General features: G+C 38.4%; 1 protein-coding gene and 1 non-coding gene across 4 annotated transcripts in view; one reads left to right on the top strand and one right to left on the bottom strand.

Annotated features, from left to right (window-relative positions):
- Positions 1 to 1,190: 1,190 nt before the first annotated feature.
- Positions 1,191 to 17,836, bottom strand: part of TTBK2 (tau tubulin kinase 2) — a 121,231-nt gene continuing 104,585 nt past the window's right edge. For all 3 annotated transcript variants that reach the window (XM_010994961.3, XM_064485674.1, XM_031453230.2), the window contains 2 exons: positions 10,467 to 11,740; positions 1,191 to 8,099 (listed from right to left, as the gene is read on the bottom strand). In XM_010994961.3, coding sequence (XP_010993263.2) covers positions 7,637 to 8,099; positions 10,467 to 11,740 — 1,737 coding nt within the window. In that variant the 3' untranslated portion in view covers positions 1,191 to 7,636. The remainder of the gene's footprint in view (positions 8,100 to 10,466; positions 11,741 to 17,836) is intronic.
- On the top strand, positions 13,255 to 13,327 carry TRNAS-AGA (transfer RNA serine (anticodon AGA)). Its single transcript has one exon. It is a non-coding gene; the product is annotated as a tRNA-Ser (tRNA).

Genomic DNA, 17,836 nt, shown 5'->3' with positions numbered 1-17,836 from the left:
CACGCTGAGCCTCTCAGCTTCGGCCTCGGATCTAGGCCGCGGCTGTGTCCGCGATTCCCAAGAGGCCTGCTGATCCGCCAGGTGCAGCGCACCGCTATCTGCGAGGCTCGGCCCCGGCTGCCCTAGCCCGAGGGCAACCTGCCGGGACTCGGGGACGCGGCGGCGGAGACCGAGGGCCCGAGAGAGCGGCCGGGCGGTAAAGGTGAACAATTCTCCGGAGAAGATGCCTACATCTTCTGCGATAAGCACGTTCTTTTTTTCCCCAAGAGTTTACGTTTTCTAGATTCACCACCCTAAAGAAGTTACGATAAAGTTAGCTTAACTTCATTTTGACCTTGTCTTTCTCAAAGGCTGTTTTCAATACCCTGGTCCATGCGGTAACCACTGGTTTTCCAGCACTCACCTTCAAGTGGTTGATCACTTAAGACTTTATGACGGAATTCTAGCAGGGGAGCTTTTTACAGTTCTCAGCCCATAACCCTTCAAGTAACCCAGGTCACCCTGCACACAAAATCGCCTAGTTTATATCCCTCACACGTTACAAAGGTTAGTATTTCAGCTACTTTGCAGTTGAGAAGTTAATAGGTATTTACATGATGAGCTTCTGGGAGCTTATTTCTTAATTTCTCTTATTTCAAAAAACATGAGAGTCAGCTCTTTGGATGTTGCTGCTGAGAAATCAAGAAAGGGAAACCAGGCAGAGAAAAACAGATGGCACTAACACTCCAGGCCAAAGGAAACCAGGAAGGGTGAAGCACTGCCCATGTGAATACCTCCTTAGATCTCCTCTGGAGGTTCAAAGGACAGTTACAGGTGGAAAGGAGAGGGTGATGGGGAGCAGAAATCACTCCAGTGCTACAGGGACGTTTCTTTAAGAGAAGAAAAAAAGTACTTCCAGCAGAGAGAGAATGATGGATTGAAAGGGAGCTTTTAACACTTAAAATATTATTACATGGGGAACCATCTCCTCATATCCCTGAACCCTGTTTTTTGTCTGCAGGGATGCTGAACACCTGGTTTCTATTCAGTCCAGTGCTGCTTTTTCTAGGTCACTTCTGGATGTGGTACTGCATTTATAGTAACACTTTCTACCCCCTGTTGATCTTGTAACCTCTGGTGCATTCAATAGATTTATTAGAAAAATATTTCCCACTTTTGAAATCCAAAGCACCACACAAATGGAACTAGAGTTTGCATGCGGAATGGATATTTTATTACTAGATTATAAAAATAAAATACAAAATAATTTTAAAACAGAACTTAAAACACTGTACAAAGCTTTAATATGATACAAATGGGAAAATTAAATAAATAATTACACTTTTATGTACAGATGTCCTATACAAAAGCACTCCATGTTTCTGCCAATTACTCTATGTCCTTGGTTGCCTGAGCAAAAATGCAGAGGGCCGCGTGGAGGGGAAAGGGACACAATACAATACCTTTGGAGGTATTTCAAAGAGCAGTTTCTCATCACTCTGATTTCATGAAAAGGAGAAGAAAGGGAGAAAACTGGAATTATTACAGTCTTCTAACTTACTGGTCTTGCTTGACGAGAGAATTCTTGTTTGTGGTTCCATCTGATTTAACAGCTGCCAATAGTTCATAATTTTCAAGATTTGTATCTAATTCAAAACTAGATGTTTCCCAACTCCCTTTTTTTCCCTAAAAGCTGTGAACTCTTAAGTAAATGGCCCAATGAAACCAGCACTGGCTATTTTAGGAGAGGAGTCAGGAGCAGGACCAGGAACTGTGCATGAGAAGCGAGGGAGCTCAAGCCTGGGTCATGGGTTCTTTTCTTTATTCACTTCACCCAATCCAACCTCAGAGCCCCAAGTGGCACAGTGTATATTTCCTTTATCTTCCTATTTTTGTGTTTCTGAATGCTTTTTACGTTAGTGAACTAAATTTACCTAACTGGTGAATAATTTAAAAAGAAAAAAATCCTAATCCTCTCTGGGTTGATCCCTAAAATAAACCACCTTCAAGCTCTGGTAGGTTTGTTCCTTATGGATGCGTTAAGAACACCCAGACAGACTCCAGGTATGGCGGAGTGCTGTGCATGAATTTTTATAGATTTAAACTGTGTATTTTAAGGGGGAAATAAAAAGCAACATATAGTAAGGGCAGTCGATATAAAAATTTGGTTTACCCAGTGTTTTTAACTGGGTGGGTGAACACTTATGTATACAATAGGAAACAATATTAAACTACTGAAGAGAGAAAATTTCCTATCATTAGTGTATAAAATTATGTCATCAGCAAATTCTATAGTCACATGGGCTCAAAGCCTGCCCCAACTGAATCCTGTTCTTTACGTCAAGGAACCCCTAGCCCAGGGTATCTGAGAGATAATGTCAGTATCACCAGTGATATATATATATATACTGCACCCACACTGTCACTTCCAATTAAAGAGGCAGATCCTATTAAAGTTTCACAGGGCCATGAAGAAAAAGGCTTCACTTCCTTTACATTGCCTCCTTAAGACCAAGGATCCAGCAAAATCTAAGGAAATACACAAATCATTACTTAGTAAAGGTTTCTACTTGGCTATTCAGTGTCTTGAGATTGTGTATCACCTCAAGGTGAGTCTGGTCTTGTCACATACTCTAATTTCCTAATCCAAATTTGCTTAAGGGGAGGAATTAAATATCAAGCTTATGATTTAAAAGTCGGAGCAGATAATCCCAACTGACTTAGAAAATGTATTGATGGGTCAAGACTTTAATATCATCATTTCATGTCCAGCCTTGGATTTGAGGTGTGCAGCATCCAAATTCCCTTTTAAATGAACAGGGATCCTTGTCCCACGTTCTAGAGTTACCCAAGGACTATGGGATTCCCCAAGTGTCTCTCGCAGTTCTCCCTAGCAATGTTAGCAACAGATTCTGCAGACTCCTGAGTCTACTTGGGTTAAATTTCTCATAATTCCAGAGGGACAGCCAAACTCTTGAGACTATCCAATGATATGTTTCCACACTATTCCCACATCCTTGAGGTTCACACCAGAGTTCTACTGGATGAAGACGGGTAAGAGGGATGTCCTAACAGTCACCCGGGGTTTTCCATGTCCTTTATTCTTCCTTATTGTCTGAGGACTGGAACTGCCTCTTGTTCCCTTCTCTAAGTTAAGGTCTAAATAGGCACCTGTGATTCCTGAACTCGGGTTACATATTGACATATGACGGCCACCACAATGAATGACGTGTCTTAACCCTGTAGTACTTTTTGTATTCGAACATAGATAACTATTTTACAAATAAACTGTCGACAGAACCAAACCGAAGAAAGTTAAAACAATACAGTTGTTGTAAATATCTCTCCCTTTTGGCAAAGTCCCAACACATCTATGGTAAATACACATAAACAGAAATGGGCAGACTTTAAGAGTGAATGCAAATAACTTAATTCCAAAACACATGAACATAACAGAAGAAATGGTTCCCTAACATACGCCATGTTTTGATATAAATGTTGTGATATAAAGGAATGAAAAAGTTTTAAAATGTGAAAAATTTTGATCTTCAAGACTAAATCTAGACTTATCTACAAATAAATATATCTTCAAATAGCCAGGGTAAGATGCATTTTTCCCCCCTAAGCCACTAAATTCTGAATGCTGGATCCTGTTTCTCCTATCACCAATTCCTAATGTTAGACTAATATAGTTCCTAGAATAAAGAATCCTCTGCTCTTGAAGGGAAAGCATCTGTTTTTATTCAAAGCTACTGGATACAGAAAAACTAGTTACAGTTTTAACTATCTGTGTCTGGGCTTATAAAACATGCACCAGTGTACACTTTTCCCTTGTTGATTGAAATATAACCATGGAAATATTCACCAAAAAAATCTGTGGCCTAGAAGGAATCTCTGATGATTACTGAAGAACCTCAAGTTCCTATGGTGCCTAAGAGAAAAACAGAAAGAAACACTGCACCCTAGGTCCACTGGGTTAGTAAACAGCTATTTGTTTAGTATTTTAAAGCAAATTATATAAAGTGGATAATGACAACAGTGGGCTTCAATTACCATTTTGCTACTTATTTAGAATTTGATTCACTTGGCAACTTAAAAACACTCTGCAACATGCAACTTAAAAGCAGTAAATGTAACTATGCCACTGTCAGCAAGGCCAGCTTGCATACTGAGTTGAGAATGAAGAGTGCCTAGTTAAGATTTACCATTCAACGATGTTTATAATCTGTGCTTTAAGTGTAAATTTGATATAACCCAATTGTCCTTCTCTGTTCATTGTACATCAAAGTTAAATGCCTTTAAACTGTGCAAAAGACTGCTGTGTGGAATTTGAATATTTCAAACAATCTGTACACCCTGGAGATCTGGCAGCATAATTTTGGAAGAATGTTACCTAAAGGGACTGAGCTGTTGCTAATTCTATCTTCTGTTCCACCTGAGTAATTCCAGAGAACAGACAACGGAGGGTAGGGGCAAGTATGACTAGGTAACTAGCAACTTTGTTGTGATAGGAGAAACTAGGAGGCACTTGATTTTCAAGAGATAATTTTAACTTCTGCCCCATACCACTCAGTATAGTTTAGCCTGACTTTGATGGCCATGTCCCTCATCTTAGGTAAAATAACCAAAACAGTTTAAAATTACTTGGATGGTCTTTGTTTGTCACTGAAATCTGAAGTATGCCATCACTAAAAAAAAAATAAAAAATAAAAAATAACTAACAGCAACAAGAACCCAACTCATTTTTTGTATCATACTCTAAAATAAAACGAAAACAAAAATCCTTGTGCCCAAAGTGCTTTGCTCAGGGCTGTCAACTTCTCTTTTTAGCCCAAGACATCTAAAATCTAACAGCATAAACTATGTTTTTAAAAACCATAGAGTAAATCTCTATATAAGATAGTGTTTTTAAGTGAATCTATTGATACATAAGATATAATTTGTCTTCATTTGAAAGTATCAGAGCAGAAATATCTTTGGTTAACTCTCTTCTCTACATGCAAAATAAAATATTTTTACACAATGAGGCTGTTTCTCTCCAGATCTTCAGTTTGTCTGTGCCATTTAGAAAAGGGGACAACATAGTGGAAAAGCTGGGAAAAAGTGGAAGGAATAAAGAGAGAAAGTATTCAGCTGCCATGTTGCCATCATTGATGGTTTCGACTGCTAGAAGAGAAATGCCAGGAAGAAATAAAATAACACACATACCATAGTTGTAGCCTCATTAGTTTTTCAAATAGTTATGTTACCATGAGCATATTTCTGATTAGAGGGGTCAGGATTTAAAGCTGGCTACTTTTAGCACTAATTAGCTTATAAAACAGAAGAAAGAAGATAATTTCTTAATTGTAGAATACTCCCCCACCCCCCAAAAAAGTGAGGTGAAAAGAAGCAGAGTGGTAATTTTTAAGAGACTTAAAAAAAACACCAGTATGTCAGACCCATGATCATCCCAGTTTATCCACTCCAACCATAAGGACAGAATTATGTGATTAACATGACAAATCCTTGAACCAATATTACAAGCATGTCCCAGTAATTCTTCCCCTATTAAAATTTTTTAAAAATGAAAATTAAATAACCTATCTTGGCTTATTAAAGACTGCCAACCCTTGCATTATACACAAGGCAGGCAAGAATCTGAAATGTCACATGCCAAGAACATATTTTCAGAAAATAAAGATATGCAAGTGTACACGAGGCACACAATAAAAAGTAATTTCACCATCTGTGAGCTTGAAATTACAAATGGAGAATGAAAAAGAACGAGTTTATATAAGCATATGTTTCTCTATATATTTATAAATATTTATATAATTTACCATGAAGACATGCAAGTAGTGTTATAGCAACTATTATACAATATAATACAGAAGGATCGGTCTTCCAATATTACAGTTGCTTTAGTTAAACAGCAGATATGTCTATCTATTGCATTCCTCTGTAGTCTTGAAACCGGAGAGAAATTGAGATTCCACATTATGCTACATTTCTTATGGGAGACCATAATATGCCTCGGTAGTGTTTCGAGTTTTGTTTTGTTTTGTTTTGTTTTTAAAAAAAGCTCAACACAGATAAAGAGAACAAGGTAAGTTCAGTGCAGCTTCAGGGCAGCTTTGATGCAGCATTAGAATATGTTCACTTGGTGAGAAAATAGCTTTCTTTTTTTTGTTTTGTTTTGTTTTCCAATTCAACCATATCAGGTTTGGCAGGAAACAAAAGGTCAAAGAGAAAGCACAGGTGTTTGCTAGAAGGCAAATTTCAACAGCAAGCAGACCAATTCACCTGACCTTAATAAGGTCTTTATAACACAAAAACTACAGAGTATAAAAAAGCCCATTTAAAAAGTCTAGTATAATTTAACTTTGCCTGATTCCTGCTAGCAGAAGAGTGATATCAGAACAAATGTAGCCTTCCTTACAGCTTTGTAAATTAAGATTACATTGAAATCAGGTCAAGAAGCCCAAATATTCAAACTAAAGCACAGAAGAAGCAGATAATAAAACATTAAAAGATAAATATTGAGCCTAAATTTATTTCCTCAGATACTCATTCCTTATTGGCTCAGTGTATAAAATACAAAGTTTGAGAATTTTAAGCCTCAACATTCCTAATTTGTTTCTATTTTTCTTTCTAAGGCTCTAAAAGCATAAAGTCACATTCCACAGCAACGTACTTCCCTGGTATTGTCTTGGAGGTTGACATTTGAAATAGTTGGTACCTAAAAAACTTAAGGAAGCAAGGTCTACTCTGGTCAGTTTTTCGTCCACAAGGAGGAAAGTAACAGGAAAGAAGAGGGTTCTCCTATTTTGAAGGATATAACCCCCACTCTGTCCCTCTTCTTAAAGCACTAACGCCGGCAAAGCAGCCCTATTTAGACTCTTCCTTCCTTTACCTAAGTTTCATCAGTTATTCCTCACAATAAAAATACACTGAGTTAAGAACTGTTGCTCCAAACAGAAATATTAGGGGATTAAAAAAAGTAACTGGATTTGAAATTCTCAGCATGTGCTGCTAAAAGCACATTAGAATGTATTGTTAAAATAAGAGCAGAGAGACTGGATCAGGTGAGAAACACTAACTTTAAAAAATAAGAACTTCAGGAAGGGAACTAGGAATGAGGCAAAGTAAAGGTGTGAACTCTCAACACACCAGATAAACACACAAGCCAAATGCATATGCGCACTGGCTTCCTAGCAACAGACACTAACGTTGGAGCAATTCTGACTCTCCAAGGTCAGAAAGTCTTGAATGAGAATATTAAAATGAGGAGTTTCACTTCTGCTATATAATCTTTGAGTAGGGCCTTTTTAAAAGTAGGCTAAACCCCTTGAAATTCCATTCCTCTTCCTACCTTCAACATTTTTGTTTCAAAGGCAGCTAAGAAATGAGAGTTCATTTAATCAGCTTCTGCCCCTTGGATTTTGCTGGATTGCCCATTCCTATGCAAAGGCATTGACTGATTCCTGATCTGCTTGCTGCCCGCCTTAGATAATTCCTTATCATGTATTTATATCTTCTTATAAATAATTTATCATGTTACTTTCTTCTGCAAGAGAAGATCAACACTGATTTTTAAAATAAACAGTACAGAGACACACATGCATCAAGTTTAGGAGGAAGATCTCACACCTTTCACAAGGATGCAGCCCGGCTCTTATCTGCTGAGTTTACTGGCTGACTTACTCTTCCCTGGGGGAGATTTAGTGCTGGCCGAGTGGTGGTGGAGGCTGCCGGATCCTTTCAGGCCGTTCTTGCTGGGTTTGCAATGCTCCTGTTGGCAGGACCTCCTGGAGGAGGAAGATCCTGAGTGGCTGGGAGGTGACTTGCTTCTCCCCAGATGCGGGGATGAACTCCTCTGGTCATGGTGGGGCCGTCCAGCCCTGGATGGTGAGGAACTGGATGTGCGAGGCAAGGAAGAGCTTCGAGGAGAGGAACTGGGACTCCTGCGAGGGACAACTGGACTCTTGGGTGGTGTTTTTGGATTGTGAGGGGATCCTGGACTCTTGCACTGAGTAGTGCTCCGGGGTTTCTGAGATCCATTTTGAAGAATCTGGGCCAGGCGGGAGAAAAGGTCTGAGTCGGAATTGCTACTCCCTAGGACTTTATATCTGCGGAGCCTTAAAAGAACAGAGAAGAATTATTTTCATTTTAATTCACTTCAAGTCTGCCCAGAAAGTCACGTCACAGATCATAATGTGTATGATGTGAGTCAAAGTCAGGAAGCACTTGGAGAATGCCAAGTTACTCTTTCACATACCAGTTGTATGACTCTGGACAAATTATTTAACCTCTCCTAGCTTTGATGGGAATATTACATTTCTCACAGGGTTACTGAGCAGTCAAGTGCAGTAAAGATTTACTTGGATGTCTGCCATTCAGAGGACTTACATGTTGTTAGTCCCCTTCCTCTTATGGCATGTCTGTCTCTAAATTTTAGGATTAACTTAGTGAAATGTCTCTAGCACATGAGGGAGAGTAAACCACTTTGTTTAAGGCTTTTCTAGGACAGGGATTCTGCATACTCTTATGCAACATTAAACTCCACAATATAAGTCTTCAACATGAACTGTACTCACCAACAGCAGGAACTACAGATAAAAAGATATTTTAACCTCATTTAATAATTTCCAAAAGAGCAGTCATTGGTTTCTCTGGGCCTCAGTTTCTACCCCTGACAATAGCCTGAGAGTCAGGAGAGCAGGGTTTGGGGACTGATTGCCTCTCTTAAGGGCAACTAAGCTTGGGCCTCAGAATTCGAAATCTAGAGAGTATTCATTCTTTCTATCTTGGCCTAAAAATCCATTCAGTTTAAGAACTTAAACCTCCGACTATTGGCATGCCACTCCTCGTAGAAGGAAGTGGGAGAAGAGTTTCCCAGTGGTACTGGTACCTGCAGGATGCAGGGGACACACATAGCCATCATCACCATCCTGAATCAACAGCAAGTTACTGATTTTTTTCTCTAAATTTTGTCTTTTCTTCCTTCTTTACCATCTACTTATTTTCTGACAAGTGACATGAAACTCATCCTGGTTAAACTGGCCCTCATGGATCTTACAGTAAAAATTGAAGAACAGAATAAGATAATTCCCTATGCCAGGACCTAAGTGGGAAAGTTGAGTCTCACTGAGTTCCCAGATGAGCTCCAGGCTCGTCAGTTCTGTACTATCTGGCACATTAATGCCACACGTTTGGCTATGCTACCAAGTTACCAAGTGCTACTTTTAGGGGACATGTCAAGTGTTAAATAATAAATGATAATTAAGATTTGTTTGTTGCAGTCTAAAGCAGCTCAAGACAAGCAATAGAGGTATCAACAGAGATATACCATCTCATTAAGCATAGATGCCAAGCGAAAGAAAAAGGGGGGATGTGTGAATATTGTTCGTGGAATCATCTTTTTAAAATGTCTCAGCTAAATGAATGCTGTTTACTCATCATCACGCTTCCTGCTTAAGTCTACTTCCATGGTCATTTCAAATCCACTGTTTAGCTACCTTGGAACCTGAAAGAAAGTCTAGGGCAAGTCAAAACTAAACTTACTTTAAGGTAAAGGTAGCAAGTTCTGCTGGGTAATGATACAGACAGAACCTCACTTTAATACCCTTCAGAAATCCTTATAACAGGTGGAGGCCTATTGTTATATAACTAGAACAGGCTATAGTTTTTTCATGTAAATGTATTTTGATTTTCATTTTGTTTTTGTTAAAAGATTATCCTTTTTCTCTTTCTTCTCCATGGGTTTAGGCCATTCTACTCTCTGAAAGTGAATAATGGCTCCAAGGAAAGCACTCTTAACTGATTCACCACTTCCCAATATTTTCCCCTCTTCTTCAAAATATAATCACTCCACGGTCAACTACACATGAGAATACTTCAATAAACAAGCATACCATACAATGAATGTTAAAGCAATATCTTTATTATGTATGGCTGTATTTATCATTCAGACATAGGGAAACCTCCTATAAGATGTTTTGTTTGTCTAATTAATTCTAATCATAAACAGAACTGTTACCAGGGCCTGTTCATCAAATCATAGACACAGTATTCTTCACTAGAATCTCACATCATAATGACATCTGTTATAGCAGGATTCTGACTAGACAAAACTAGAAAATTACAGAGCATCTAGTTAAAATGTACCGGGAAAGAGTACATTTGTTGCATGCTAATAAGCATTAAACAAAGCTCTAGATATAGTCTACCTGATCTTATCTTCCCAAAGCCACAAGGCAAATTTTTTACCTATTTTATAGATAAAGACATTGAAGTTCACACTGCTAGAAAGTGGGAGAGCTAAGAATTAGCCTGGATCAAACTGACCCCTTCAACTACACTGTGCTATAAGACTTGGGAAACACAGGGAAGGACACAGATGATCAGAAGCAGGCAACAAAGAAATGAAACCACTGACATATTACAATCGAGCAGACACAGAGATAAGGCTACACACTTAACTAAGAGAGAGCACACAGCATTACCTGGCTTCTACTCCAGGCCTCACAGGTGGCTTTCCTGGTGGTGGCCGAGGCAAGAACTGAGATGAAGTTGAGCTATTGACTTGATCTGTGTTGACCCATGAAACTGGCCTTGGAATTTTGCTCTTTCTGGACTGGGAGATGATGGGTGTCAGAAAGCTGTCTTCAGCTGACTTGCTCAGGTGTGATTCTACAGCCAGTCTTGAAAAGGGAGTAAAGAGTTCCTCCTCAGCAAAGGGAGCAGGAACAGTGGCTAGTCTTTCCTCTAGCAATTTATCAGAGGCACTTGAGAGGTCCCCAAGGAAAGACTTGAGTTGCCTTTTTTCCACCAGAAGCTTGACTAGATCTGGCTGATAAGCTTTCTTTTGGAGGAGCTTTTCTTTTGCAGAGACTGGAGAGGATGATTCAAAAGTTGAGTCTATCTCCTGTGCTAAAACAGGGATTCGGCTGTGTCTAGTTACAAAGGATGACCTAACCACATCCTTCCGGGATGGTGGACAATGTTCACTCTCTGAAACAGAATGAAATAGTTCTCCATTTCGAGGAGAAATTTTCTCTCTCTTACCCTCTTGGTGCAAAAAAGTAGACAGATCTCCTTGATGACTCGGCAAGTCTTCACTCTTGATTTCATAATCTTTAGATAGTTTACTTTTTTGCATTGCAGCCACCTGGCCTATCTGTCCTTCAACATGTGGGTCAATAACTTGTGGAAGTATTTCTGAAGTTCCAGCTGCCAGAACCTTCATTATCTCATGATTTTTGTCTTGATTTGGCACCACACTAAAAGTCTGTGTCTTTGTCACATCAAGAGGTTCAGTAGTAGCTGAGTGATCCCTCTCCACTGTTACCAGGTCTCTGGGGAGAGAGGAGATCTCAACATAATGCCGCCCTTTATTTAACTTCTCATCTTCATTATCTGATCCTAGAAGAATGCTTTTCTCTTCTGTTTCCCTAGGAAGACTCTCAAATTCTCTCCCAGCCAGTCTATTATGGTCAGGAAGGTCTTTTGGTCCCAGGTCTTGGGATTTGTCGCACTCTCTAATATTGGGTAACGTGTCACGACCAATATGATCTATCTGAAGCCCCAAATCTGTTTTGCTTCCTCCACTAGGAGGTTCGCCCTCTGTTACAACAAGGCCAGAGAGGTTCTCCCTGGGAGAGTAAAGCTCCACAGTGAGCTCCATGGGATGAAGGCCTTTCTTCTCTGGCTGCTGACCATAGTGAAAGCTCCCTGAAGTCGACTGTGTAGATGCCACAGAAGGTCTAGGAATTGTAATCTGAGGAGAAAAAAGTTAAATGCAATAATGTGGAATTATAAAAGAAGCAGCATGATTTCAGACTTAACACCTCAAATTCTAATTTATAAGAGGAACACAGATATCAAACTTGTCAACCAGGTCTGCTCAACTCATACTTAAAATGAATTCTTAGTAAAAATGCATGACCCTCAAGCTCCCCTACTCAGGAACTGTACAGAATAGTCTCTCGCTAAGGTCATCCCTGCCTTTTCTTTAGCCTGCTCTGTGCTCTGGAAGACTTCTACACACTAAACTATCCAGACACCCTTGCCTTCCGATTTCTAGTTGGGTTTGCCCAGCGGGCTGCATTAACACAGGGTCAGAGAGTTGGAGGAGAGGAAGATTTGGGTATTAGTTCTCTCTGCTTCTTCCTGATGGACTGCAGCTTTGGTGGTGGCTACTCTGGCCAGTCCTGGCCACAGCTCCTGTCACATGGCACCCCCTACAGATACGACTCTCACCAGGTTCTGATAACAGCCCTGCTTCCTCTCTTTCTAGACTCAGAATAGGAATGGCTCGCTCTATTGCTGGTCCTGTTGGCTCTCTTAACTCTGCCTACACATCTGTAAAAAGTTCCTTTCATTAAATTCTCTCCAAGTCCCTTTGAGTTTGCCTGCTACTTCCAGCAAAAATACAGATACAAGATTATAGGAGAAAATTATTGGCAAATTTGTTATAAGTTTAAAAACTCCAAATTTATACGCATTTTGTCATTTCCTATAAATCCTATTAATTAGTGTTATGCATAATATATCTTCCTATAAGCAGACACATACAAAGATGTTTACTAATGTTTTACATCTTTTTTAATATTTTTTAAGGTAAAGCTTATGACAAATGAAATTCTACCATCCTTCCATGGAGATCATTTCAATTCTATGTGAATAAGATTTAATATTTAATAAAAATGTCCTCTCTTAAGATACCTAGTTTCTACATCTTCACATCTGTTAGAAGTGACGTATGAGGAGGCAGAAAATGTCACCCACATAAACTTGTAAGGAAAAAAGGCTTTTTGATAAATTTAATAATCGAGTCATTTAATGAAGCCTATTACATTCTAATAAAACTATGGAAATTGGTCTAAATTCAAAGCAAAATGAATTTGGAGCAGTCCTGGGAGATTTCACTTAGACCCCATCTCTAGTCCAATGGCATCAAGAAATTCATTCGGTTCTAGAGTCAGATAAGTTGTTTAGATCTGTTTCTCTGTGTCTGAGGAGCACAATTAGGTTTAAGGACATGTAAAGCTTGCCCTAAGGCCAGCCCAAGGAGAAAACACCTAATGAATGTCTTGGAATAGCTCCTGAATGGAACCAGGGTCCTGAGGCCCTGCAGGTTAATCCAAGGCAGGCTGGGTTCAGACATGAATTCTCACAATAATCCCAGACCTATAATGACCCTGGGGAAAAGGCAGTAAGTTCTATTGGTGCTGTCACCCTCCAGAAAGTCAACTCTCTTTTATTATTCTAAAATATATTCAGGCAGAGGGCGAGGGTATAGCTCAAGTGGTAGAGCACATGCCTAGAATGTATGAGGTCCTGGGTTCAATCCCCAGTACCTCCTGTAAGAATGAACAAATCAATTAACCTAATTATTACCCCCCCAAAAAAACCTTAAGTAAATAAATGTCACTGTTCAAAACATTTAAATTTTATTTTAAAAAAGAAAAAAAATATATTCAGGCAGATGGCGATTTTCTAGTATTTTTTAAAATGATATTGAAACCTAAAATTTATAGTTATTTACTCTTCAAAATTTACTTTTTAAGACCTGAGGGTGACGGCAATAAGAAAAGGAGATGTGAAATTATATTAAAAACCAAATAAGAAGGGAGATGACTATATTTTACATTCAAAATAAACCAAAAGTCATTTCATTATTATATGTAATTCCAAGTACATCAGCCAAAATGAACTCAATAGTCTTTACAAAAATAACATTCCACTGGTCTTCTGAGATTGAAGCTAGGGAATCAATGCACTTTTGTGCCTAACACACCTAGATTCAGGAGATAAACGTATGTGTATATCTGGTATGAAAAAAGGGGTAATAATCTTGTATATAGAAAAAATATGTGCATCACTAGACAGGAAAGTTTACTTTCTTAAAAAGAGTTTGAGCAATTATGATAAGCTGCATAAATTACTGCCATTTAATATTTATATAGCACTAATTTAAGTTTATAAAATATTCTTGAAATCATGTTTACTAATTCCATTTCATAGTTGCAAACTATTTTAACTGACTACTTTTATTAACACAAATTTCACAAATGAAGAAAAAACATAGTCAAAAAAAGTCAGGGACAGGACTCTAGGATTCTGAAAGTCACACACAGCATAGCACAGCCCACTGACATGCACTACACACTCTCATATGGAGTCTGGGAAACCACGTCCGCAAAAAACATTATCTATCAAGATAAAAGGGAAAAACCACAGATCAATAGCAGCACACAGAGAAAAGAAAGTTAACTCTAAGTATAGCTGAAAATAGCTTCCTTAACCTTACTCTATAAAGACACAAAGCAATTCCCATACTTGGGACATTCTACAAAGAGACCAAATTAATGATCTGCCAGTAAGCCATATATACATCTTTTATATTTTTAATTTGTATAATTCACAAACATTTCATTAAGGCATGAACTCAGTAGTTTCTTTTTTTTCTATTCTCTAACTGTATCAGGTACACCTTTCTACAGAATTAGAAAATGACCTCAAAGTTTCTCCATTTCTTTCGTATTTTTATTAATGCCTAGTACTGAGTCTGACTAACATCAATCTCACTACTTTTTAGTTCAGATAAGGCAGCCTCATTATTTCATAGTCAAGCCATGTTTAGAACTGCCGCACAGCAAGAGACAAAAAACTACAAAGAATTTGCATTTTAACTTACAAATTATCCTTTTCCTTTTCTTTCATTTAAGGATAATAATGCTATTAAGATTAAAGAAAAAATTTGGGAAATTCAACACTCATACCAAATAGTCTCTCTTCTAAATGAAAGGTATGTGGTATATAAAATATCTACATTTCGTTTTGTTTTTTGACAAATAATTTAGAAGAGATATAGGTAGTAGAATAATTTATTGGTTCCCACTGTAGCCAAGAATAACTGAGTTATAGAAACAAATTCTTGGCCTACTAAAAAAATTAAAATTTAACCATCCAAATTCCACTACAGACTTCTTTTGTTTAAAGTATCTTCGTATAATACCTTATACAAGTGTCAAAAATTATGAGTAAAACTAAAATACTGTTATTGAACCATGTTTTTATGTACCAAATTTTTACTTCTATAAAGACACAGTTTTGGTAACATTTGAATATATCGAGGCCATACATTCTAAGAGAATGTGTCATTCTCTCACTCCTTACCCCTGTATTGCTTACTGTGACCCCATATATGCTGGTTACTTTTGCTGAAGATATTGCTATATTGTGGTTTGGCTTATGTGGATAGATGTGGGGGCTGATGGGGCGGGGGCGAAGGATGGAGAGGTCAGCAGCCTTTGCTATAGAGGTGGGTAAAATTAAAAACCTGGAGCCTCAAGAAAAGTTAAGTTGTTTTTTGCCTTCCCCTGTTATTTCATCTCTCTGAGGCAGTTGCTCATTATTAATAGTTTAATGTATATTTAAAGGAATTTGAAACTACAGAAATTTGTAGAGGTACTAAGGATCATAAATAAGTCACAACTCGCATCCAAAGAATGAAGTTCCAGAAAAGACAGACTGAAATAAAAATATTTTTTGGCTGGGCTGTAATTATTTGTCACATACATGGCTACAGGATTTAACAGTTTCCAAGCCCCTTCGTGCAATCTTGGAAGACACTTGGGATGAATTTACTCCAACTATCCCCAACTTCCACAACCTACAGTGTTCCATCACAGCACCCATAACACTAAAAGAGGCATGAAAGCAGTGAGGAGGCTCATTGGGCTGTGAATTTTTTTTTTCTTTTTTGGGGGGGGTGGTAATTGGGTTTGTTTGTTTTCTTTTTTAATGGAGGTACTGGAGATGAACCCAGGACCTCTTGCATGCTAAGCATGCGCTCTACCACTGAGCTACACCCACCCCATCCTGGGCTTTGAATTCGTGATGCCTAGCGCAGTCTCTGACACACAGGAACTGCTCAATAAATGTTGACCACATGAGTAAATCAGCCAGTGGATGCTTGGGTTCCTTCCACGAAGCCTTTCCCAAGTGACAATCCAGTCAATTATTTGAACACTTCACAAATGGGCTCTTTTTTTTTACTTCCCAAGGTGGTTCATTCAATCTCTGGTCTTTTCTGACTGTTCATAGATTGAATTATACCATCACATATAATTCTAGATGTAATCTCATAGAAATAAAACTTTTCTATAATAATAATAACAAAACTTTCCAGATCAAAAATAGAAATCCATGGTTAGACAGAGGACATCTGGCCATTCTGAAGTCAATGTATATGCATTCAACTCAACTACAAAATCCATTTCAAGAGGTTAGTCAGGTGGCAATCAATCCCAAGTCTTTCTACATATTTCCTATACATTTTAAGATAGCAGGACATTTCCCTTTCATATCACTATAAAAAAGAAACAAGCTTGAATGAAAAAGATACAAACTAACAAAGTATTTCTTATCAGAATTTGTCCTAATTTAAAATATTCAGATAGGATGGTGATATGGCTTATTATATTGTCTAAGCTAGAGCATATAATCAGAGCTGCAAGAGATCTGGAGAGACTAATTGACTATAGTACTACATATTTAATGAGTCTATAGTTAAGTTAGGGAAGTGCCTACATCTTCCTGCAAAAGTAAACTCCGAATGTAAGTCTCAAGAAGAGAAATGAAATATATTTCTATCCAGGTTCGCCCAAATGAAGGAAATAGTAAGTTTAATACATCAGATCTAAGTGTACAAGTAATGCAGCTGCCATTTCTTAAGGGACCATTAGTTAAGAAAAATATTTTTATTTAAAGATATCTATAAATAAGGGCAAACTTTTAATATCAAATATCATATACAAGTCTTTCAATAACTTGATAGAGAAAATGTTGCAGACAGTGTAGGAGAACAATCCTGGTGGACAGGACAGTATTGATGGCAGAGAGGAAAAAATACTTGGATAAATGGAGCCAAGGCTATAAAAGCCTTTATGAAGGGAAGTACAGAAGAATACTGCTGGAAAAATGCTTGAGCAACAGTGAGTACATAACATGGCAGAGTCAAAGAAAAGAAGAAACTGAATCTGGGAAGGTGGAAAGAGGGAATTAATCGAAAGAGGAAGGTGGGGTGGGAAAAGGAATACAGGGAAGGGAGGGATGCATTAGGATCTGCCTCTAGCCCACAGAGTATGGTACCTTTGTGCAATTTGGAAAAGGATGTCCTTCAAAGAAGAAACAGCCCTGCACAAAAATGCACAGTTTGGCTAGCAAAGTTTGGGCTAGATTTCAGCCCCAACTTGTTCCCTTAGCTAGGACACTTTATGCAGTGAACAACCTATATAACTGTATAAAACAGTCCTAGGAAAATAGGAAGAAACAACTAGCTCTGATGAAAAAGTAGGCAAGCATTTATTTCCCTATTTTGAAGTGCAGGTAAATTCCTACAGAGCTGTACACAAAATCAAATTGTGTTACTTTTTCTTACTGTTTTACACCTGCATGCAGAATTCTGTTCCAATAGAAAACATTTCAGCTTGGAGAACAATGTTGCGCCTGGTGAGCTGGAAGAGATGGTTGCTAGATGATTACAGAATTTAAAGAAACCTTATACTCCCACCCACATAAGGGCAGATGTAGCTGCTCATGCTTGAGGTGTGTGTGCAGTTGCTTACTGCCTCCACATCTGGCTTTTGTGGGGCTCACATAGTCACAGAGGGCATCACCGCTTACTGATAAGTACAGGCTAACAGGCGTCTCCAACTAAATGCCCAAACTGACAGTAGAATTTCCTCAAAATATTCCTTTGAAGAAGGCCTGTATCACAGTTACATTCAGGTGCTTGTTAAAATGCAGATTCCTGGCTTCTCACTATCCCAGACCTATAGAAGCAGATCTCGAAGTGAAGCTGGGA

Source organism: Camelus dromedarius, chromosome 5 (genome assembly GCF_036321535.1).
Source record: "Camelus dromedarius isolate mCamDro1 chromosome 5, mCamDro1.pat, whole genome shotgun sequence".
NCBI classification, from domain to species: Eukaryota; Metazoa; Chordata; class Mammalia; order Artiodactyla; family Camelidae; genus Camelus; species Camelus dromedarius.
The sequence above is the reverse complement of the archived record's forward strand: the minus strand, read 5'-3'. Positions and strand labels throughout refer to the sequence as shown.